At 42.2% G+C, this 26,029-nt stretch overlaps 2 protein-coding genes across 3 annotated transcripts in view; one reads left to right on the top strand and one right to left on the bottom strand.

Moving 5' to 3' along the window:
- wnt4 (Wnt family member 4) overlaps window positions 1-23,283 on the top strand; it is a 38,501-nt gene extending 15,218 nt beyond the window's left edge. For both annotated transcript variants that reach the window (XM_033048468.1, XM_033048467.1), the window contains exons 3-5: window positions 11,339-11,470; window positions 13,980-14,122; window positions 19,214-23,283. In XM_033048468.1, coding sequence (XP_032904359.1) covers window positions 11,339-11,470; window positions 13,980-14,122; window positions 19,214-19,681 — 743 coding nt within the window. In that variant the 3' untranslated portion in view covers window positions 19,682-23,283. The remainder of the gene's footprint in view (window positions 1-11,338; window positions 11,471-13,979; window positions 14,123-19,213) is intronic.
- A 1,966-nt stretch (window positions 23,284-25,249) lies between these two features.
- Window positions 25,250-26,029, bottom strand: part of trim62 (tripartite motif containing 62) — a 65,405-nt gene continuing 64,625 nt past the window's right edge. The window contains exon 6 of the mRNA XM_033048456.1: window positions 25,250-25,296. The gene's annotated coding sequence lies outside the window, so the exon portion shown is untranslated. The remainder of the gene's footprint in view (window positions 25,297-26,029) is intronic.

Genomic DNA, 26,029 nt, shown 5'->3' with positions numbered 1-26,029 from the left:
CGGCCTGTGGACTTCGGAAGCCGCGGTCTCAGGTAGGAAGCGGCTGATTCGGAGGCTCCAGGCCGCTGAGAGTGTTCTTCCGTTCGTGGGCCTGAAACATCGGGCTCGAGGCGGCGACTGCGGAGGCCTCAATAGGCCCCGACCACGGGTGAACAGAGGAAGAGGACTGAACTTTGGTGCCTTCCCTCACAGTGGGAAACATTGATTCCGCTGTGGGGGGATGTTTTTTATGTTTTATGTTAAATTCTATAGTGTTGTGTTTATCTTATTTGTGTGCTTCAAATTTCACGGCACTAATTGGTGTGTGTGACAATAAATGTCCTTTGTTCTTTGTCTTTGATTGGTTTCACTGGCTTTATCTTGCATTAAACGTCATTCACATTATCCCCTTTATCCTGTATCTGTACACTGTGGACGGCTCGATTGTAATCATGACCGTCAACAGGTTAGCACGCAACAAAAGCTTTTCACTGTACCTCAGTACACGTGACAATCAGTTTCAGTTTCAGTGTAGTTTATAGTCACGTACCGAGGTACAGTGAAAAGCTTTTGTTGCGTGCTATCTAGTCAGCAGAAAGGCAATACATGATTACAATCGATCCATTTACAGTGAATCATTGTTGAAGTAAGAAATATTGTTGTCAGAGTAGAGATTTAAGCGATGTAATTGTGCTTGTAGTGGCTAGCACATCTGTGGCTAGCGTGCAAGTAGTCGCTGGGTTGGCAGCAGGTCTTCTGAAACTAAACTCAAACTAATAAAGAGCCAACAGAATCTTGAAGATAGACACAAAATGCTGGAGTAACTCAGTGGGACAGGCAGCATCTCTAGATAGGAGGAATGGGTGATGTTTTGGATCGAGACTCTTCTTCAGACTGAGGAGACTTCTATCCCAGTCACCCATTCCTTCTCTCCAGAGATGCTGCCTGTCCCGCTGAGTTACTCCAGCATTTTGTGTCTATCTTCAGTGTTTCCTCTTCCTACAGATTTCACCGTTTTAATCACCTATTTATCCTATCTTTCCCTCTGCTCCCAGCAGAGTAATTCTCATGTGTCTAATTTCACCGTGTAAATAGTCTTTCATCACAGACACTGTTCCAGTAAACCTAGCCTGCATTCTTTCTTTAGACCTTGATATGTGCAATGCCCAGAAATGACCATAATCTTCCACTGGCAGGCAAACCAATATTCTACATGGTTTTAACATAATGTTGTTGTTCTTTCTGCACTTATACTTCTGCCAACAGATGTGTGATACTTTTAATTAATATTTCAGATTACCACTGTTACTTCCACTACATCATCCACCCACTAAGATCGGACAGACGAAATTAGTTTATTTACAACTTAAGGGCACTTAACTGCAAAACAAAAGTCACACAACCTCTATTAAGACGTCCCTAGAATCCTAACATTGCTGTGCAACATTAGAACAAAAATGAAGGTGAAGAGAACACTTGCTCTTTGTTTTTAGAACAGCTTGGACTATTTTGGCACCAGCCAGACCCCTCGCATGCCAAACCCAGGTAACTGGGCACTGTTTGACTTCATAAATGGCATTCAATTGGATTGCATTTTTTAACTAAAATATTTATATCAAAATATTCCTATATTACACCAGTGACTATACTTCAAAAGTACTTCATCAGTTGAAAAGAGTTTTGCAATGACTTGAAAGCTTCTCTAAAGGTTGCTAAATACATTTGTTGTTGTAGAAAATCTCTTATTGCCATGATGTGAATGAGATGTTGAGTAGCTCCCACTAGATTTTCAACCATAATCCTCCATTAAACATAAATATGATAGCATTTATAAAAATATTCATTCCCATTCCTTTGGACAATTAGTCACAGGGTACTAGAATCTTCAGCATGGCCTGTCGGCCCATTCAACCACACCACCACTGTCCTCCCTTCTAGTTCATTCTATCATCCACCACTTGATCCACAACCTTTTATGAAACATAGAAACATAGAAATTCTATTAAATCCACTTTCACCACACTTTAAGACAGTGCATTTCATATCCATATCATAAGTTCATAGGTCATAGGAGCAGAAGTAGGCCATTCAGCCCATCAAGACTATTCCGTATCATTGCAACTAGAGTCTTTCATTTCTCATGTTACTGCTGGTACTTTTGCTAACAACCTGCCGACTAAATGTGTTTCCTCTTGTGTCTGATGGTGTCTCGACTCGAAACGTCACCTATTCCTTTTCTCCAGAGATACTGCCTGACCTGCTGAGTTACTCCAGCATTTTGTGTCTATCTTTGGTGTTTCCTCTTCCTACTGTTTCTCTTTTACTCAAAATAGGTGCAGGAGTAGGCCATTCAGCCCTTCGAGCCAACACCAACATTCAATATGATCATGGCTGATCATCCAAATCAGTATCCCGTTCCTGCTTTCTCCCCATATCCTTTGATTCCATTAGCCCTAAGAGCTATATCTAACTCCCTCTTGAAAACATCCAGTGAATTGGTCTACACTGCCTTCTGTGGTGACATTGCAATATGGGAGAGTGGGCAGAGAAGAAGCAAATGGAATATAGTGCAGCAAACTGTGGAGTCATGCATTTTGGTCATAGGAATAAAAGGCTTAGACTATTTTCTCAATGGGGTGAAAATCCAGAAATCAGAGGTGGAGTGCTGGAGCAGGATTCCCAAAAAGTTATTTCCAAGTCGAATAGGTAGTAAGGATGGCAAACGCAATGCTAGCATTTATTTCAAGAGAGATAGAATAAATAAACAGGGATGTAATGCTGATGCTCTATAAGGCGCTGGTCAGGCAGCATTTGGAGTGTTGTGAGCAATTTTGGGCACCATATCTGAGGAAGGATGTGCTGGCTCTGGACAGGGTCCAGAGGAGGTTTACAAGAATGATCCCAGGAATGAGTGGGTTAACATATGATGAGTGTTTGACGGCACTGGGCCTGTACTCGCTGGAGTTTAAAAGGATGAGTGGGTACCTCATTGAAACTTACCGAATAGTGAAAGGCTTGGATAGAGTGGATGTGGAGAGGGTGTTTCCACTAGTGGGAGAGTCTAGGACCGGAGGTCATAGCCTCAGAATTAAAGGTCATTAAATCCCCAGAGCATGGTGATCTGCATCCCAGGGTACTCAAGGAGGTGGCTCTAGAAATCGTGGATGCATTGGTGATCATTTTCCAATGTTCTATAGATTCTGGATCAGTTCCTGTGGATTGGAGGGTAGCTAATGTTATCCCACTTTTCAAGAAAGGAGGGAGAGAGAATACAGGGAATTATAGACCAGTTAGCCTGACATCAGGGGTGGGGAAAACGCTGGAGTTGATTATCAAAGATGTAATAGCGGCACATTTGGATAGCAGTAACAGGATTGGTCCAAGTCAGCATAGATTTACGAAGGGGAAATCATGCTTGACACATTTTTTGAGGATGTAACAAGAAAAATGGACAAGGGAGAGCCAGTAGACATAGTGTACCTGGACTTTCAGAAAGCCTTTGATAAGGTTCCACATAGGAGATTATTGAGCAAAATTAGAGCACATGGTATTGGGGGTAGAGTGCTGACATGGATAGAGAAGTGGTTGGCAGACAGGAAACAAAGAGTCGGGATTAACGGGTCCCTTTCAGAATGACAGGCAGTGACTAGTGGGGTGCCGCAAGGCTCGGTGCTGGGACCGCAGCTATTTACAATATACATTAATGATTTAGATGAAGGAATTAAAAGTAACATTAGCAAATTTGCAGATGACACAAAGCTGGGTGGCAGTGTGAACTGTGAGGAGGATGCTATGACGATGCAGGGTGACTTGGACAGGTTGGGGGAGTGGGCAGATGCATGGCAGATGAGGTTTAACGTAGATAAATGTGAGGTAATCCCCTTTGGAGGCAAGAACAGGAAGGCAGATATTATCTGAATGGTGTCAGGTTAGGCAAAGGGGAAGTACACCGAGACCTGGGTGTCCTAGTACATCAGTCACTGAAAGTAAGCATGCAGGTACAGCAGGCAGTGAAGAAAGCTAATGGCATGTTGGCCTTCATAACGAGAGGATTTGAGTATAGGAGCAAAGAGGTCCTGCTGCAGTTGTACAGAGCCCTGGTGAGACCACACCTGGAGTATCGTGTGCAGTTTTGGTCTCCTAATTTGAGGAAGGATATTCTTGCTATTGAGGGAGTGCAGCAGAGGTGCACGAGGTTAATTCCCGGGTTGGCGGGACTGTCAAATGATGAAAGAATGGAGCAACTGGGTTTGTATACTCTGGAATTTAGATGGATGAGAGGGGATATTATAGAAACATATAAAAGTATTAAGGGATTGGACACGCTAGATGCAGGAAACATGTTCCCGATGTTGGGGGAATCCAGAACCAGCGGCCACAGTTTAAGAATAAGGGGTAGGTCATTTAGAACTGAGATGAGAAAAACTTTTTCACACATAGAGTTATGAATTTGTGCAATTCTCTGCCTCAGAAGGCAGTGGAGGCCGATTCACTGGATGCATTCAAAGAGAGTTAGATAAAGCTCTTAGGACTAGCAGAATCAAGAGGTTTGGGAGAAGGCAGGAACAGGGTCCTGATTGTGGATGATCAGCTATGATCACATTGAATGACGGTGCTGACTTGAAGGGCCGAATGGCCTACTCCTGCACCTATTGTCTATGTATCTATGAGATGAGGATGAATGTTTTTAGTCAGAGGGTGGAATTCATTGTCACAGAAGGCTGTGGAGGCCATCAATGGATATTTTTAAGGCAGAGATAGACAGATTCTCAATTTTTAAGGGTGTCAAGGGTTATAAGGATAAGGCAGGAGAATGGAGTTAAGGAGGAGAGATACATCAGCCATGATTGAATGGCGGAGTAGACTTGATGGGCTGAATGGCCTAATTCTGCTCCCATCACTTATGAACTTATGTCAAAGTGATTCAAGTATTCATCTGGACACTTCATAGACGCTGCTGATGACCCGGCTTTAACCACGATCTCAGGCTATAGAAGTTATTATGGGACACTAATCATTCACTCTCCTTTTACAGAATGAGTTATAAAACCACCTGCTGGCATTTCATGTTATCCCAATGTCACAATCTCCTGACATAAGTACCCACGTTAGCAAGCTTTTAGTGAGTCATTTTCATTACAGTATTCATTCATTTGTTTGAACTTCACATTATTGGCCCTCAATACTTGTGTTGGCTTTCTGAAAGAGATTTCAACGAACTTTTAGTCTCGTGCCGTCTCTCCATATCCAAACGTTCCTTGCCATATTTCATGCATATTCGTTTTAAAAAGCTGTCATGGATTTTCACCATTATTATTGTATATTCTCTGTCAATAATACACTGTACCCCTCCACTTCTGTCATTCTGAAGAAGGGTCCAGACCCGAAATGTCATCTATCCATGTTCTCCACAGATGCTGCTGCACCCGCTGAGTTACTCCAGCACTCTGTGAAACATCACCTATCCATGTTCTCCACAGATGCTGCCTGACCCGCTGAGTTACTCCAGCACTCTGTGAAACGTCACCTATCCATGTTCTCCACAGATGCTGCCTGACCCGCTGAGTTACTCCAGCACTCTGTGAAACATCACCTATCCATGTTCTCCACAGATGCTGCCTGACCCGCTGAGTTACTCCAGCACTCTGTGAAACGTCACCTATCCATGTTCTCCACAGATGCTGCCTGACCCACTGAGTTACTCCAGCACTGCATTCTATCCTTCCTTCATTCTTTTGGTGATGAGCTGAAGATTGTTCAATCTAGATACCACACAATGACATGCAAATAAATCGTGTTCCAGCACGTAAGGAGATGGCCTCATTCCTGGCTTCAGGAAGTACCTTCTTCAAGTGAACAAATACAACAGCAGCAAATAGCCATGTTACAGAGTCATACAGCATGGAAACAGGCCCTTCGGCCCAACTTGCCCACACCAGCCAACATGTCCCATCTACACTAGTCTCACCTGCTGTGAGAGGACAGGGGGGTTCAACTTTAAGCATCCCTCTTCGAGTCAACAGAATCATTTATGTGCAACTTTCCTTGAGTTCAGGGAGGCGTGGATTAGGGTTAGGCCTAACCCACTAAATAAAAGATAAAGAATGCATCAGTCACATGCACAAATGTTGAAAGAGGTTGAGAGCGAGATGGGATTTTTTAACCACATGGCTTTAAGGTGGCGTCATCATAACCTTGGCTGATTCCCTCTGGATATTCATTCCTCTCCAGTTGTACGGATGATCCTTACATCATCCCACCCAAATGAGCAACTTATCCAAACGCCTGGTCATTGCTACTATTGTGCATCATTTTTGATTTGTCTCTGTTCAATCTTTGTAGATCCACAACTTTCATTCTTTCCAGCATCTTAGATGGCTGACTCAGACATATTACACGTTCTGGTGCCCACGTGCGTCACCAATCTATTGGACAATGGTGTCAGGAGAGGGATCACTGCTGAGGTTCCCCAATCTCTACAAAGTGCTTTTCTTCACCAGACTAGCTGTATTGGAGTGATGAATAAAACTGTGACTGTTCTATTTCCCTCTACAGTTTGGGGCGCTGAGCACATATGTAACACTATTATTGTCATCCCTCACAATTAAGCTAACTAAGTGCAGATTGATATACCCTGATATGTACAACACCTGGCTGGGAATTTACCAGCCAAACCATTGAGGGTTCTTATTCATATCTAACTGAATAATAACAGTCATAGTGGCAAATTGTGCTGTAATTTATATTCACAGTACCCACTTAACAGTAGAGTTCTTATTTCCTGTCTCATATTTCCAAATGCTAATTTGTTAATTAGTTGTATATGCGACACTTTTTCACTTCATTAATCATCATCTAGACTAGCCACTCTAAATCCACTCTGCAAACTCATATTGCTGGCAAAAAAATAATATTTTAACACTATTTTGTGCACCGCACTCCATTTACGCTTTAAATTTATGCCCATCACTGAAAGAATATTTCTAAGTACCACAGAATGATGCAGTGGGTGTACACTTGCTTTGAATCTGGCGTAAGCAGATAGATGAATGAGCATTGCTTTTGTCGGCTAGCATTTAGGGTGCTGTGTAAAATGAGGTTTGATTTTCAGATCCTAGAAAGTATGAAGATGTTCATATTCAACACTAATTCAGTCCATGGGCTAATCATATCCAGAGGTGTTAGGGTGAGTGTTGTACATGGAAGAATGGCACATTTATTGCAAATGGGAGCCAGGTACATTTCGGGGTCAGGGTGGAGGCAGTTTTGTTCAGTATATAATTGACCCGAGAGTCTCGATATTTCTGTGGGTGCTTGAAATGAAATAGGAACAAAAGTTCCCAATAAAAAAAGGTGTGATGGAAAATGTAACAGCTCAGTTACTGTGGCTGTCATGTAAGAAATTGCTTCAATTAACGTTTCACTTGAGTTGAAAAAATAAGGCAAATCCTGAAGAAATATATCTTTGCTTTAGCAGAGACCCCCGAGAACTTTCTCTAATAATACTCAAAGTCCCATTATTGCTGAAGTATGTACTGGTCTATCATGGAGTGGATTTCTGGCTGCTGTGTGTTCTCCAGGGACCACGGAAGGTCTACTCGGGGCAGAGAAGGCATACCACTTTGCTGGTCTTTGTAGGGTTTTCATTCAGTTAATTAATCTGACAACATGTTTGTTGACATCCAGTAGTGAGGTCTGTGCCTCTGACTAGCTGCTGTCCATGTTTGTTGACATCCAGTAGTGAGGTCTGTGCCTCTGAATAGCTGCTGTCCATGTTTGTTGACATCCAGTAGTGAGGTCTGTGCCTCTGAATAGCTGCTGTCCATCCCAGCGCTGCCCATCAGTAAGGCGTGTTTTGGTGGAGCTCTGAACAGTCAGAAGTAACAGAGACATCTCCTTCACATTCCTGCTCATTTTGCTGAGGTTTAGAGTCATACAGTCATACAGTGTGGAAACAGGCCCTTCAGCCCAACTTGCCCATACCAGCCAACATATCCCAGCTACACTAATCCCACCTGCCTGCGTTTGGTCCATATCGCTCCAAACCTGTCCTAACCATGCAGCTGTCTAACTGTTTCTTAACCATTGGGATAGTCCCTGCCTGAACTATCTTGTTCCATACACCCACCACCATCTGTATGGAAAGGTTTCCCCTCAGATTCCTATTGAATCTTTTCAACCTAAACCTATGTCCTCTGGTCCACAATATCCCTACTCTGGGCAAGAGAGTCTGTGCATCTACCCGATCTATTCCTCTCATAGTTTTATACACCTCTATAAAATCGCCCCTCATCCTCCGGCGCTCCAAGGAATAGAGTCCCAGCCTACTCGACCTGTAGCTCACACCCTCTAGTCCTGGCAGCATCCTCATCAATCTTCTCTGTACCCTTTCCAGCTTGGCAGCATCTTTCCTTTAACATGGTGTCCAGAACTGAACACAATACTCTAAATGCAGCTTCGCAAACATCTTATATAACTGCAACATGACCTCATAACTTTTATACTCAATACCCTGACTGATGAAGGCCAATGTGCCAAAAGGCTTTTTGACCACCTTATCTACGTGCAGCTCCACCTTCAAGGAACCATGTACCTGCATTCCTAGATCCCTCTGCTCTATAATACTCCCCAGAGCCCTACCATTCACTCACTGTGTAGATCAGGCAACTGAAATATTCTATCAACAACTAGGGAGCAGTCCTGAGCTACTATCTACCTCATCCGAGACCCTCAGTCTACCTCCAATCAGACCTTACTGGACTTTATCTAGCACTAAACATTAGTATCATGTATCTGTACATTGCAGACGGCTCGATTGTAATCATGTATTGTCTTTCCGCTGACTGGTTAGCGCGCAACAAAAGCTTTTCACTGTACCTCGGTACATGTGACAATAAACTAAACTGATACAAATACCTTCAACTCTTGATTGAGAATGGCCAGTTTAGCAATGGAAATAAATGACGGCCAGTATCCATGAAACAGATTTCAAGAGAGAGAGAGGAAAACACGAGAGAAAACATTGGTGGCAGGGGTTGAATTCCACATTGAAAAGTTGCCTCATATTCCTGTTATACATTATTATTCATAACATTGGTGTGTTTTATTTTCTTCTGGAACAATACTTATTAAGAGAAATGGTTATATCTGTAACAGTTTATTGCTCTGGTTAAAAATCACTAGTATTAACTGAGTGAGGCCAGACCAATGTTAAAAAGAGATAAATTCCCTCTGGGAATAAATAATACTTTTTGTTGGAAAAAGCTTTAATTAAAATGGAGCAATCCAACTGGTGCATCCAATTGGCCATACATCATGTTGGAGAGTTTGTAGAATATAGTTTACATGCTGAAATATTTAAAAGGCTCATCATTGTAAGATCTTTGTTCCTGATATGAAGCTCTTGAAAAAGATAGAGGTTAAAAACTATCACCCACGGATCTGGCTCTGAAATGAAGGCGTTGACCTCAGCTCTGATGGTCATCCAACTGCTCTAGTTGGCTTCAGCAGCTCTGGGTGTGAGAAGGGAAAATGAGCCAGGATTTCCACTGAGCCTTGGTGGGAAATTTGTGTGTGTATGGATTTCACATGAGGGCAGGGTTGGTGACAACCAGCCGTGTGGTGCCTACATGCCCACTCCTCTCAGGCCTACAGTGATTACAAGGCAAAGGAAGCTCTTTGAACCCAGCAAACCCAGCCCTTATCAGAGGGAAGGAAAGGAAATATAAGGATTAAAATAAATCTATTTGCAATGTTCAAAGCAGATAAACAGTCTGAAATTTGATAATAAGAAACCTCAGTTCTGGTTTAATAAGATTACAGTTCTGTTATTAGCATGGAACTGGTTCGTTCTTAGCTATCATCTCGTGGCTTAATCAGCTTCACGTTCTTACCCACCAGCCATTAAGTAACATGATCTGAAACAGTGGTGATCTTTGTTGGCCCCTCAGTTACCGAGCAGTAAAAGAGTAGATGGCTTTATTTATGGGGTTCATTTTGCAGTCGGTTATGGTCTTCGACCAGTTTGGAGGGAATCGGGTGGCAGGGGGTTAGTGGGGATGTTGGGGGGTGGGGGGGGGGGAGTGAGGCTGGGGTCATTGAAGCCATCACAGCATCAGGAGAACTCTGAATAATTCTGCTTTCTAAACAGGGTTGATATAAATAGTTGCAAGCAAACACTAGACAATTATTTCCTGCAGCAGTCTTGTATGATGAGTCTCAGATTTTGAGTGGAGTTTTAAAGCTCCCATCACATGTATTCTATTGTGTCAATTATGCATCCAAAACCACCTTGCCTTAATACAAATAAATAGACCACTAGAACTGAGAAAAAAATATTATTTAACAACAAGATAGCTCTCAAACAGTGTGTGTAAACGTCAGAAACAAGGACAACAATTTCTGTAGATACAACAGTTCAAGCAGTGACTGTGGAGAGAGAAATAAAAGTAAGGATGATCCATCGACTGGAAAAGGTAGCAAGCAGGTGTGTTTTAAATTGCAGAGGGGGTGAGGATGAATAGTCTATTCATTGTGGAGGCTTTTGGAAGTAGAAGGTGGGGACATTGGGAACCTTGTGCTTGTTTTGACTGGGAAGAGGGGGGGTAAGGGTTGAAGTGGAGGAAAGAGGGGGATGTCGTCGAGAGATCTGTCCAACAAGAAAGAGGGAAATCAAGATTAAAGGGTAAAAGAGACATCTCAGAAACACTGGTGTGGGAAGGAATATCGTCGGAACACATAGTCATAGGTTCCAGGAGCAGAATTAGGCCATTCGGCCCATCAAGTCTACTCTGCCATTCAATCATGGCTGATCTATCTCTCCCTCTCTCAACCCCATTCCCCTGCCTTCTCCCCACAACTCCTGACACCTGTACTAAACAAGAATCTATCTAACTCTGCCTTAAAAATATGTATTGGCTTGGCCTCCATAGCCGTCTGTGGCGATTAATTTCACAGATTCATCACCCACTGACTAAAGAAATTCCTCCTCTTCTCCTTTCTAAAGGTACGTCTTTTATTCTGAGGGAAAGTTTAGTCCTAGACTCTCCCACTAATGGAAACATCCTCTCCACACCTACTCCATCCAGGCGTTTCACTATTCAAATATAATAGAGATGGGGAAATTGGGTGAATTTCCCATTAAATGGCAGGACCCATACACTTAGCTTGCTCCTAAACGGAAATCTAACTGGACATCGTGCACCAGCATAAATCTACAACACTTCTGGGGTGACTATGAAACAGAAGCCAGTCGTGTTACTTAGTTCTGCCTATGTTTCTCCGCTCTGTGCAGGCACTGCTACATCCTGTGTGTGTCTACAATGCAGTTAAATAACCAGTGTCATATCTTTGAACGCAGGAACAAGAGAAGCAGCCTTTGTGTATGCAATCTCCTCCGCTGGAGTGGCCTTTGCAGTTACTCGTGCCTGTAGCAGCGGAGAGCTGGAGAAGTGTGGCTGTGATCGGACAGTCCATGGAGTGAGCCCTGATGGTAATTCCAAACATGTTGCTTCACGTGGGGACCTGGCTGGGTAGAGACACTACACACCATTCACCTGTAAAGACCTGTGTTCTGAACTGGGGAAATTGACTTTATTCCTTGGAGCGCAGGGGGGTGAGGGGTGATCTTATAGAGGTGCAAAAATCATGAGAGGAATAGATCAGGTAGACGCACAGAGTCTCTTGCCTAGAGTAAGGGAATCAAGAATCAAAGGGCATTAGTTTAAGGTAAAGGGGGAATGATTTAAAAGGAATCTGAAGAGTAACGTTTTCACACAAAAGGTGGTGGGTGTATGGAACGAGCAGCCAGAGGAGGTAATTACGGCAAGGACTATCGCAATATTTAAAAGTAATTAGATAGGTACGTGGATAGGATAGGTTTAGGAGGATATGGGCCAAAAGCAGGCAAGTGGGACTAGTGTAGATGGGACATGTTGGTTGGTGTGGGGCAGTTGGGGCAAAGGGCTTGTTTCCACATTGTATGACTCTACGACTATGACTGGAGAAGGGGAGGGTCGCATTTGCTTTCAAAAGTCGGCTACAAAATAAGTTTCACCAGTTTCAATCCAGGTGCGCATTTCAAATTAACTATAATCAGGAAAAATTTCACAGGTCTAACAGCAGTTGTGGATTTTCTGTGTTGAATTTAAGATTTCCAGCATCTGTCGTATTTTGTTTTGTGATCATAATCTGGTATTGATTGAGGCAGTGGAATGGCTGGTATGAACAAAATCACGCGTAGTACACCCTTTCCTCAGGTTGGAGCGAGACCAGTTGTTAGAAGCAAGGGTTTGGAACAACTCATTTTCTAACTTTTGGTCTGGCCAAGTATTTGATGACGATACTCAGAGCATGAGAGAGAAAACAGTCCATTTTCCAATGCTAATATTCATTGTGAATGAACACCCAGGAAAATTCCCTTCCTTGTGTTTTATCATCATATAAGTATTTTGTGTTTGAAACAGGTAGAGGAAGGAATAATGCATGACTTACAGTAAACACCAAGGTATATTCCCCCTCTTTCCAACCCAAAGTCTCTGAGATGCAACTTTCTTCCATTGTTACTCTCCACTTAGGAGTCTGAGTGTTTACCATGCATTTGGGGACATTATTAAATGCTTGAAGAGGGAGGTTCAAACATATCCTCTTCCTCTTCATTCCTCCATGCCCTATGAATGTACGGGACAACTCACCAGCTACGTTTTATAAGACCAGCTTACTCCTAGAAATCATGAGCAACTGTAACTTGAAACAACTGCTTTAGACTAAAATCAGTACTTTCTGCCTGTTTTAGGGAATGAACAAGCCATTTAATGCAAGTACAAACATCTTGCGGTATTTGTGAAAATGTGTATTTGATTGGCGTCTCTTTTGTATATTACAATTATCCAAAAATGTGCAGTTTTGATCGTGTTTTTTTTTCCAGAGAGTGGTATTAATCTATCGGGTTTAATTCAGGTCAGCTGCTTGGAGTCTGTTCAGAGAGATAGTTAGGCTAGACGGCTAAGGATGGTGAGGAGAAAGAAGTAAATGTTTATCACTTAAAACCCAAGTCAAAGTCAGGATGAGGGGCAGCTCGTGGACCGTGTGATTAAAACCAGCAGCTGAAGTAAACTCCAGGCATGCTATAAATCTACTTAGTTGATTAATCAAATAAAAACATTCCCTCTTGCAAATGGAGAGCTATTAAAAAAAAGTTAAAGGAACCAAATAAAATGTATCATTGTTTTTTGCTTTGCTGAAGTTGTGTGAAAAGGCAATTGATCAGTAATTTGACTCCTCGGTACATCAGGAACCAGGAAGTGTAAACATGTTTGTTCATTTTGTTGTGCATGCTGTAAAAAGAGCCCAGGAAATTAAACAAACGTCACTGCAGCATTTTGAAACAGGCGGCTATATATGGGAGTCTGCCGTTTACCGTCACTGTTAGGGAATTGATTTTATTTGGCTTCAAGGCCACGATGAGAATAGCACAATGTACGATTTGAACCATTTTCCACTGCAGTAAGGACAGGAGTAATGATGAGAGGGGTGGAGCGAAGGATTTTTGTGGAGGATACATAGCTACAATTTACATTTTGTTCCAAAGCTTGTTCCTTGAGAACTCAGTGAGGAATTTCCAACTGTTTTTCTCAAGGTGGCTAGTTTTAGTTTATATTCCTTTTGCACCCCACATGGCAACATAACCAGGACTTCAGAGAATGGCACGAGGTTAAAAAGTATTTTGGATGGGGAGAACTTGATAAACTTGGAGGAATTCTGGTATGTCATGTATACTGCACAACATATCAATGTTCTCATGAACTGAAAATCTGGAAAACATTGATCATAAAAATTAATGTGAAACTATTAATTAGCCAATCTGAGAAAGAATATATTGTGACTCTTAGATTTTGATTTTTTTTTCCTTGCATAACTCAGCCTTGAAAATATCTGGATTACTCTCTATGAATTAGATGAACTTTCATTCCAATTATTTTTTTTATTACTGTTGTACGTAGGTTTTCAATGGTCGGGCTGTTCTGATAACATCGCTTATGGCGTGGCCTTTTCCCAGTCTTTTGTGGATGTACGGGAACGAAGCAAAGGAGCTTCTTCCAGCAGGCCACTGATGAACCTGCACAACAACGAGGCAGGAAGGAAGGTACGTGATCTACGATCCCAAACCCCCAACTCCAACGCAAATACCAACAAGCTTCAACTTTGCCACTTTAGCGGGTCAGACAGCATCTCTGGAGAAAAGCAATAGGTGACGTTTCAGGTCAAGACCCTTCTTCAGATTAGACATCTGTCACTTTATTGAATTAATTATTCTTTTTCTATTATTTTCGTACTCTTCCACTCTTTTCGTACTTCCCACTCTAGTTTCATGTTTCATGCAACTTGTGTTTTATGACTGTTGGCGGACCAATGTCCCTCCTGGGATAAATAAAGTTATATTGTATCGTATTGTATAACAATTTGACTTTGGGAAAATATAGATAATTTCCAGGAAAATAAGGGTGATATAGCTGGCTAATTAATACTGTGGTATTAAGTTGCCAATTTCTGACAATAGTTATTAGTTAGAGTAATAACGAAGCTCCAACTTGTAATCCTTAAGACTAAGACATTTTCGTAGATCAAGGCATAATTGCTTAACCTTGCATAAATTACATGATTTTCAACCATATGCTTGAGATGTGGAGCAGCCATGAGCTAAACGTGTTAGAGGAATATTGTGGCGTTGGAGATTCATCCTCAATTTAATTTGAGTAAATTGTTTCTTCTATTCCCCTTCCCCTTCCCCCCCCCCCCCCCCCCCCGCTTCAACATGCCTGGCTCTTGCCCCCCCCCCCCCCCCCCCCCCCCCCGCTTCAACATGCCTGGCTCTTGCCCCCCCCCCCCCCACCTGCTTCAACTTGCCCGGCTCTTCGTCCCCCACCCCCACCCCCCCTGCTTCAACTTGCCTGGCTCTTCGTCCCCCACCCCCACCCCCCCTGCTTCAACTTGCCTGGCTCTTGGTCGTGCAAAATATTGTTTATTGTTTGGTTTATTATTTAGTTTATCATTGTCACGTTTACCGAGGTTCAGTGAAAAGCTTTTTTGTTGCATGCTATCCAGTCAAAGAAAAGACTATATAAGATTACAATTGAGTAGTCCACAGTGTATAGATACAGGATAAAGAGAATGACATTTAGTGCAAGATAAAGCCCAGTAAGGCCTGATTAAATATAATTCGAGGGTCTCCATTGAGGTAGGTGGTAGCTCACGACCACTTTCTAGTTGGTGATAGGATGGTTCAGTTGCCTGGCAGCAGCTGGGAAGAAACTGACCCTGAATCTGGAGGTGTGCGTATTCAAACTTCTGTACTTCTTGCCTGATGCCAGAGGGAGAAGAGGAAGTGACCGGGGTGAGACTGGTCCATGATTATGTTGCTGGCCTCGCTGAGGCAGAGTGAAGTGTAGATGGAGTAAATGGAAGGGAGGTTGGTTGTGTGGGCTACGTCAACAACTCTGCAATTTCTTGCGGTCTTGGATGGAGCTGTTCTCAGATATTGATGAGATATTTCTGTTTTAAAAATCAGGAGAAGCATGCCTGTGTTTTTTCTCTCTCCTCATCTAAATGCCATAGAGGGAGTGCAGAGAAGGTTCACCAGACTGATTCCTGGGATGTCAGGACTGTCTTATGAAGAAAGACTGGATAGACTTGGTTTATACTCTCTAGAATTTAGGAGATTGAGAGGGGATCTTATAGAAACTTACAAAATTCTTAAGGGGTTGGACAGGCTAGATGCAGGAAGATTGCTCCCGATGTTGGGGAAGTCCAGGACAAGAGGTCACAGCTTAAGGATAAGGGGGAAATCCTTTAAAACCGAGATGAGAAGAACTTTTTTCACACAGAGAGTGGTGAATCTCTGGAACTCTCTGCCACAGAGGGTAGTCGAGGCCAGTTCATTGGCTATATTTAAGAGGGAGTTAGATGTGGCCCTTGTGGCTAAGGGGATCAGAGGGTATGGAGAGAAGGCAGGTACGGGATACTGAGTTGGATGATCAGCCATGATCATATTGAATGGCGGTGCAGGCTCGAAGGGCCGAATGGCCTACTCCTGCACCTAATTTCTATGTTTCTATGTTTCTAAATGCATGGAGACTAGTGATGGAATGCAAGGTGCTAATGCAAGCCCAGGACATTTATTGCTGGATAAGCTTGCTGAGGTATTGGGCTCTGTTTTAATAGAAAGGCTTTCACTCAAGGCATGAATACTGAGGTAACCTCCCCCACATTACCTTCTCCCATCTCCTCAAGCAAGACTAATGTTGGAATCACAACGACATGATTGCACGTAATGGCCCATGGCCACATATTGGAGAGGAGGTGCATCTAAATTATGATTATAACGTTATTGTGGAATTTTGACATATAATCTACAGACAAAGTCATAATATCTAGTTTTATGTAGTCTGCTTCCATTACTTCAATGTCACATAGCTCAAATTATCTAACCATTACGACACCAAATTCTCACTTTGCTGTGTTGTTTACATAGTTCTGTTGGAACTGTTGAATCATTCAATATTTCCAGTACAAACAACGGCTGAATTATTAAATGTAGATAACATTCTAAATCAGTGGAGTAATCGGATATCATTTAATTTTTATTATCCAAGAAATTCTGTAAACAATGTGTTGATTGCCTAATATTTAGTTACATTATCCCTCTTCAAAATGTTCATCGCTGGTTTAATATTTGCTGATATTATTCGTGTGATGTTTATTATGTTAAAATAAGATATTTTTGACAAAATATGATTCTGCCTCAACTCCTTTGTTTCAACAAGGTACTCCACATTTTCAACTTGAAAATGTCTGAGTTTTGTTTTCAAGCAATCTTTGTTTTAGATAAGCGTTATAGAGTAATAGTTTCAGACAACATGAAGACAAACTCTGGAGTAATAGAGTAATAGCTTCAGACAACATGGAGACAAACTCTGAGACCACACTGCCCTAGACTAAATCCCCGTCCACACTACCCTATCCACACTAATCTCATTTCATTCACCCCAAATTTCTTTCAACCTCCCTTGCACCTCACCGTCCCCCACCCACCTTCACTCAGATTCTACAGTTCATCTACGTACTAGGGGCAACTTTCAGTGGTCAATTGCAAGATTAATGATCATCTTGAATAAGAAGTTACTGTGGTATTGCCAGACATTCATTGTGACTGAACCCCCCCCCCCCCCCCACCCCCCAAATGAAATATGACAGTCAGTTCAACTGTAGTCTTTTCCCAATTTGATTTAACCTGCAGAACATGAGTCTGGTACAAAGATTCCCTTCTACTGAATCAACGATTCACAAGGGCCTGCATGACAGAACTGTAGGACACATTTTTTAGTTTAGTCCAGTTCAGTTTTATTATTGTCCCGTGTACCAAGGTACAGTGAGAAGCTTTTTGTTGCGTGCCATCCAGTCAGCGGAAAAAATATACATGATTACAGTCCAGTGTATGGATACAGGATAAAGGGTAAGATCAACTCAGATGTCATGTTCAGTGGATTAATTTCCAGCTATCTTCATATTGCTGTTCCAAACAGAGGAAATAAGGAGATCCTGGCCACAGATAGTGATTTCCGGAAGAGAGAGTGGGTTTATGGTGGAGATGTGACTATATCTCCATGGGAGTGGGGAAAGCTAGGGCATGGGACAAGTGTAAGTACAGGGAGGATTGGTATCTTGAGGGTCAATATGAGTAATTGGTGGCAGGATCCTGATCTTTCCAACCTGATCACCCCCTTTCCAAGATGGCGTCCAACCCAGGCGCCTATCATGCTCGCCACAGAAGCAGATCCGCAATCACACATTACAATCGCTCCACACTCTTAAATCTCTACTCCTACATTTCTTTACCTTGCACTAAACGTTGTTCACTTATCATGTATCTGTACAATGTAAATGGCTGGATTGTAATCATGTATTGTCTTCCCGCTGACAGGTTAGCACGCAACAAAAGCTTTTCACTGTACCTCGGTACACGTGACCATAAACTAAACTGAATTGAACTGGTGATCACCTGCTGAGGGTTGATGGTGAGGACATTCAGTTCTCGTTGAGGTGACATTGATGGAGTAATGCTGAGATGGCAGCTGGGCCAAAGTAAGATGAGCACCCTAATACAGAACTACAGTGAGGGGAATTCTTAAATTAAAGGCACTTACCCACAGGAGATTCCAAATGACGTACCATGGTTCAGACCTGATCACACAGGCCCCATTAAGTATTACCAAAACAAGCTTCATAATCATAATTAAAGCTACCTTATGCTTGAGTGTCCACTACGGAATTTGCTGGAAGCAGTGTTCTGAACGTATGCAATGGCATTCAGACACTGGACACCACTGTCACATCTAGGTGCTTCTGTGGATAAGCACATCAGATACAAGGAAGGTGAAGCAATTTCACTGCTTTTTGTTTTTAAGCACAAGGCACTGGTATCCAATTGGATTTGGCCATCAATTTCCTGATAAAATTAAACTGTAGTACATGTACTAAAGTATTATGAACCAAGATTGAAATGCCATTTCTCTTCATCATTCCCAGTAGGTTCCCCATGGTCTACTACTATTTTTATTCACAATTACTGCTTCCTCCAAGTCTCATTCAGTCATTCCCTTTCCTTCTGAATGCTACCCACTTTGTTCCCTTACTCTCTCCATACTCTCTGATTTCCCCCATGGTAACTACATTGATTCCAAAGAATCCCCTCTCAACTCGATTGCAAAGTTTCTTCTGAACCTGCCTCCTTACTTGGTAAGTCCTTCCCAAAGCTGCACCCACTATCCAAGTCCTTCCCCCGCAATGATTATTTCATTTCACTTATGTCGTTCAGAACATTCTAACATTTGTAAGAACAGCCACAGAACTTATTTCCCACCTTATGTCAAGTTTGGAAAAGTCCATGATTGAAAACACATTTCGAGTTGGTATCGTGTAAACGTTCCCCGACAGCAGAATGTGCAAAGAATTAAGTAGCATTAAAAACTCCCCATCAAAGAGACACCATCCCTTCAAGGATGCAGCTGTTTCCAGACTCGGTCATGGTTCTGCTGTTCAAACAAACAACTAAAGCCTGATCTGTTCAAAATCAACTGTGACACATTAACAATATTGTATGCTGTACCACATCAAGCACTGAAAATGTTTAGCCTCAGTTATTTTTCTACAATGTCTAACTACACATTCCTCTTTTCAGGCCATTTTGAACAACATGAGGGTGGAATGTAAATGTCACGGAGTTTCTGGATCGTGTGAAGTGAAGACTTGCTGGAAAGCCATGCCTCCGTTCAGGAAAGTGGGCAATGTGCTTAAGGAGAAGTTTGATGGAGCCACAGAGGTCGAGCAGAGGAAAATCGGTTCCACAAAAGTCTTAGTCCCCAAGAATTCACAGTTTAAGCCGCACACAGATGAGGACCTTGTGTATCTCGACTCAAGCCCAGATTTCTGTGACCATGACCTTAAGAACGGGGTTCTCGGGACCTCTGGACGTCAGTGCAATAAGACGTCCAAGGCAATTGACGGTTGTGAGCTCATGTGTTGTGGCCGTAGCTTCAACACAGAGGAGGTGGAGATTGTGGAAAGATGCAGTTGTAAATTCCACTGGTGCTGTTTTGTCAAGTGTAAGCAGTGCCGCAAAGTGGTGGAGATGCATACATGCCGGTGATGAGGCCTGTCCCAGATCAGCCCAGGCAAACCCAGCTCGGTGCCCGCTAACACGGGGACTAGAACACTACAGCGATTCCAAGAAGACAGATAGAGAGAAAACATTATTTAAACAGTCCCAACGGATCCTTGTTTTATTATTTTTATTTATTGCTGACTAACAAAGATCTGGAGGTACTTCCCCATCGACTGTTTGTCCTCCGGTTGAACATGCCTCTCTGTTACTGATGCTGCTTAAGTGGAACAAGGGGGCAGAAGATGGTCTGGTTTGACATTGGTATATTGCACAGACTGGTTCTGGTATGGATACCTCTACAGTTCTATAGTGCTCTCTTTAGTTAGGGCATATCTGGCATAGAACTCGTCAATACCTCTCCAAATCTCCATTGCAGCCTTCCGTTCTCTGATCATACACGTTACCCTTATCTACAGCTGCCAGCAGTGCCTCTCATTGATCGCCCAGCATAACCTGATTCAAACTGAAACCCTTCCATTTATTAACCATCCTATCGATTGTCAACCATTAAAGAAAGACATCTCTCTGAGCTGCAGCGGTCTCCAGATTACTCAGAATATCATTACCTCCAAATCGTATACATTCCAAACTCTATGTCCATGTAAGCTTTTATATGGTCCTTAAAGCTTGCAGTGACTGGCATATCATGACTTCCCCCACAATATGAGTGCGTGTGTGTGTGATTTTTTTCTTGTAACAGAGAAGACAGCACTATACATTATAGATGGTACCAATTGTAACATAATGTATAGGGATGTTGAAACAGTAAAAGACCAAATACAGAGAAAATACCCTTTATGTGCTGAATATGCACGCTGGGCAGACTAACAGAATGTATTATAACAGTGTTCTGAATACTGCAGTTACAAAAGAGACTACATCAAGAAGAAATGAATCCTAGAAGATTCTATCTGAAATACTGCTTCTAGTATAATGTAACGCACAGTCCAGTTTAGCCTGTACAATGATCCTAGTGTTCATGTAATGATGATCATGTTATCTGGACAGAAACTTGTGCTACAGATGTTAAAGATCTAGAATCCTAATTTGAATGTTTGCAGTTGTTCTTGTGTTGTATATACATGCACATCACGACAGACCAGCAAGAGACTAACATCTAAAGGGACTCAATGATGCCAGGAATTAGTTTAAATTTAGTCCAGGTTAAGTTCTGACAGGAATTTGTAAAATGCGAAGACTGACACAAAAAGCTGGAGTAACTCAGCAGGACAGGCAGCATCTCTGGAGAGAAGGAATGGGTGACGGTTCAAGTTGAGACCCTTCTTTAAATGCGTTGGGTAACTGCTAACCGAGTTGTTGGTGGGCATAGCACTTGGCCCAAAACTGCCCTCATCTGACACATAACAAAATTGGATATTTCATTTCATGAAAACCACAGGTGGCTAATTCGAGATGAAAACCCCTAGTGCTTGATGCTGATGCTCAATAATTAAAGTAGAAAATGTGCTCCATTCCTCATTAATATACTTGTTGTAGATGATGTTGTGGGGGACAAGCTGATAAAATCATCAAAGTTCGGATTTTGATGCTGCTGCCTTGAACTATATATTTTTTTGCCCAAGATTCTGGAACATTATTTTGTCGTGTATAGACTACGCTATTATGTTAATCATATATTGGCTCACCTCACATTTCAAATGTTATTTCACGGTAAGAGTGGGAGATGCAATTTTGCACGTGGTCATTAAATGAACAGCCATCCTTCAGCAGCAGCAAGGAGGAAGAACCAATCAATGCAGGCAAATACAAAACCCTGACTATTGTAAAGAAAAATTCCATTCATCACGTGGTCTAACACCTGCGCAATTGGATTCAGATTTCGTTGCAGAATCTAGAGAACACAGGATCAGTTGTGGCAAGTGTTATTATAGACTCATACAGCATGGAAGTTGAATAACCTCTGTCTCTTTCGAGGAAGCTGAGCTAGTTTCACTTGGAGAAGAGAAACCTTTGAGGGGCCTTCTTTGACATTTTCACACTTGTGAAGAGCACTGACAATTCGCCCTGCGATCAAAACGCTGATGCTGCAAAATTATTAACTTTGGTACATAACTTTACAGCAACACAAATACAGGGAATACAAATTAAAAATCAGAAAGTTAGGAATATCAAGTGGAATCACTTTATTAAAAGACTAATAAAGTTGTGGAATAATTTACCATGAAAGGCTGCTGAATCCAGCCCGGCAGTATATAAAAGTTTCAAAAGGCAATTAGATGAAGTTATGGATTACTGAAATAAATGGCCTCTTTCCTGTTCCTAAGAATGTTTTTCTCCTATATGCCCCACCCCATCATTTTCGCTTCTGCCTGCCTGCCCTCCCTTGTCCATTAAGGGTAATAAATAATTCCCACCACTACACAAGGCACCTCTTCTTCCTGCCCAAGTGTTCATTAGTCGGATCCACATATTCTTTTGCAAAACAGCGCCTGTGCTGTTAGTTTAGCAGGTTGCTAGGAGTCATGATGAGACCTCATGGCAAAGATATCTTACATGGTACCAACTGGTTACATAGAATATTTTTGCCAACATAGCTCTGTAAGCCATCTTTAACCTAATCATAAATAATGGAGTACTAAATGAAATACGCCACAATACTCAGAAGGGAAAAAACCTCTATATTTATATAAGAATAGTTGTTATCAAATGGACACTAAACTTGGCCTTATTGGCAATAAGGTGAAGGTTAAAATTAGGCTTGGTTCTCCCACCTACTTGCTTTCCAATTGAATGCATGAAAGATGGCCAGGTAGGACAGGGTCAGGCCCCAATGTTACGCCCTCCATCTCCCAAATCAACAAATGTCATCGTGCATATGAAGTGTCTTTAATAAACCAAGACATTAGGGCAGGTACCAAAGACAAGGAGCAGCTATGATACTTTACTCCAAAATCAGTCAGTATTTCTCGGAGAGATGGAAAGGAGATAAACAGAACAGATTCTAATTCTGAAGGATGCTGGACACCCCAGCACAAATGTTAGACATCGTGTTGGCTTGTGCAAAGACTGCAAAGAGCAGAGATGTATGGGCATGGTGGGGACGAGGGAGGAGGCAGTTGGCAAGTGGTGATTGTTGTAACCCTGCAGCAATGCGACAGAACATCAAAGGACTGTTTTTCTGCCTACAATTGGGAGCCTGGAACCTCTACTGGGAGGCGAGAGAGAAAACTGAACAGAACATGTATTAGTAATAGTTCTGTTCTGCTATGAATAGACCAATGAAACACTGGAAAAAAAGTTGAAAATAGATTTGTATAGGAATGCCAGTGTAATCTAAATGTACAAATCCTAATATATTTGTTTAGACAGATTCTATGTGATTTTCAGTCTACCACATTCTTAATACAGAATGAATAAATGTGATATTTGCACTCCCTTATGAAATCAGCCTTATTCAGATGCATCTATGTTATACACAATGAATATAAAGTATTACCAGCTCCTGGTATTTTGAGGTCCCACTGCCGAACAAAAAAAATAAAGCATTAATTGCATTTATGTTTGACAAGCAAATTATCAGGTATGTTACTTCCTTGTATCATTCAAATAAAATTAGTATAAGTGCAGTTGGAGTCATGTGGTGCAATGTTACTATGGATGGAAAGTGAGACATATGAAGGCATCATCAGTGTACCTTTCTCTGTACCTGTAACTACAGCTTGATTGATAGCTCACTGCCAAACCGGTTGGTGCTCTATTAAAATGTTCAATCAAGGGCCTTCTGGGGGTGTTGGGAATGCCCAAGCACCATCAATCTTTCTTTTAATTTAGAGATACAGCGTGGATACAGCCCCTTCAGCCCATCGATCACCCGTACACTAATTCTATGTAATCCCACTTTTTCATCCTACACACTAGGGGCAATTTACAGAAGACAATTAATCTACAAACCTGCACATCTTTGGAGTGTGGGAGGAAACGGGAACAGCTGGAGGAAACCCACGTGGTCACATGGAGAACGTACAAACTCCGCACAGACAGCGCCTGTAGTCAGGATCGAACCTGGGTCTCTGGCGCTGAAGCAGCAGCTATATCACTGAGCCATGGTGCTTTCCAGTAAGGATGGTGATAGTCAAGTGGATCAGCGCCACTTGGCATAAAGTTGCTGCAATATGAAGTTCAAGTACGATTCCAATTCATTCTAATTTACACTGTAAACTTAAAGTGCCATCTTACACACAAATATTCCACAACCTCACACACAGCTGCTACTTCATCAGAACTATAAAATACAGTCAAAAAGAATGCAAGTTGCAGTTAACACTTTTCATGATCAATGACTGCTCTTTGTGCAGAGGGAAGTAAATGCTCATCAGGTTTGAAGTAGTTCTGAGGTACCCTGTATGCTGAAGATAGACACAAAAAAGCTGGAGTAACTCAGCGGGTCATCTCTGGAGAAAAAGAATAGGTGAAGTTTCAGGTCGAGACCCTTCTAGAAATCTGAACCTCCACCTCGGGCTCAGTGATACACCTCTTCACGTGGACTATCCGCATTATTCCACAGTCATGAAAGCAAACAGGTAGGTCAGTCAGTCATTGAAGCAGGGATTATCCTTCATTACTGAAGAAACCCACAAATATTCTGCCAGTTTGTTGCAATCCAGGCGGTAACGTTTTATTGATTAAAGCCCCTGCCCTCATTTAGCATTCCCAATACCTTGCTTCTACTGGGATGGCAGGACTTTCATATGAAGAAAGACTGGATAGACTTAGCTTGTACACGCTAGAATGTAGAAGATTGAGGGGGGATCTTATAGAAACCTACAAAATTCTTAAGGGGTTGGACAGGCTAGATGCAGGAAGATTATTCCCGATGTTGGGGAAGTCCAGAACAAGGGGTCACAGTTTAAGGATAAGGGGGAAGTCTTTTAGGACCGAGATGAGAAAATCATTTTTTACACAGAGAGTGGTGAATCTGTGGAATTCTCTGCCACAGAAGGTAGTTGATGCCAGTTCATTGGCTATAGTTACGAGGGAGTTAGATGTAGCCCTTGTGGCTAAAGGGATCAGGGGGTATGGAGAGAAGGCAGGGATGGGATACTGAGTTGGATGATCAGCCATGATCATATCGAATGGCGGTGCAGGCTCGAAGGGCCGAATGGCCTACTCCTGCACCTATTTTCTATGTTTCTATGTTTCTACCAAATTGTGGTTTTGTATGTTGTTTGCAAGCAAGGAAGGTATACCTCTATAATATCAGAATAACACCAGGTATTCTAGACACACAACTTGGTTAAGACAGTGATCGATGTTAATGCTGGTCACGTACTTGATTAAGCAAAACATATTCTGGTAATTCCTGGACAGGATATTCTACATGCCCAATCTAATGAGTGTAATATATAGATATAGGCAACTAGCATTATATATTAGGCCTCATTTAAAATAAATGAATTTTGCTCTGTAAAGTCCCAATGATAGTCACTTTTTACCACTATTTTTTTCTAGAGCTTATCTCTGAAAATAATTTTAAGAAACTGAGTGTAGACAAAAATGGTGGAGAAACTCAGCGGGTGAGGCAGCATCTATGGAGCGTAGGAAATAGGCAACGTTTCGGGTCGAAACCCTTCTTCAGACTGATGTGAGGGTGAGGGTGGGGGGGGGGGGGGCAGGAGGAAGAAAGGAAGAGGTGGAGCCAGAGGGCTGAGGGAGAGCTGAGAAGGGGAGGAGAAAGTAAGGACTACCTGAAATTAGAGGTCAATGTTCATACCGCTGGGGTGCAAACTGCCCAAGCGAAATATGAGGTGCTGCTCCTCCAATTTAGGGTGGTCCTCACTCTGGCCATGGAGGAGGCCCAGGACAGAAAGGTCGGATTGGGAATGGGAGGGGGAGTTGAAGTGCTGAGCCACCGGGAGATCAGGTTGGTGCTGAGTATTTATTTTGAATAATGAGAAGAATGTCAGAGAGACGGTTCCAGCATCAATCAGCCTGCCACAACTCGAAGCTGACTGTGGTTCTGCCACTTGTTTCTCATGCTAGTCACAGTGTGTGTAGCTGAGTCTCAGCAAGAATCACAGGTCAGGGCAAGAACAGAAAGTGAATTCGGGTCAAGTGGGAAGCAACATCTGGAGCTCAAAGAGAAACCTTTGATGCTGGAAAGTAATGGAAGAAAAATTGTAAAAGGGTTAAGAGGTAGATTTAAATTAGACTGAAATGAAGAAATACATGTGAACATACCAATGAACACTGGGCAGAACTCATTGCTTTAATTATCTTAAATATATAAACTTTTGCATTCTTGGTTTGTTACTGATTTGTTCAACTATTTATACCCTTGCACAGAATATAAACCACCTGAATCCCAATATTTCT

The sequence above is a fragment of the Amblyraja radiata genome, chromosome 31 (genome assembly GCF_010909765.2).
Source record: "Amblyraja radiata isolate CabotCenter1 chromosome 31, sAmbRad1.1.pri, whole genome shotgun sequence".
Lineage (NCBI taxonomy): Eukaryota > Metazoa > Chordata > Chondrichthyes > Rajiformes > Rajidae > Amblyraja > Amblyraja radiata.
The sequence above is the reverse complement of the archived record's forward strand: the minus strand, read 5'-3'. Positions and strand labels throughout refer to the sequence as shown.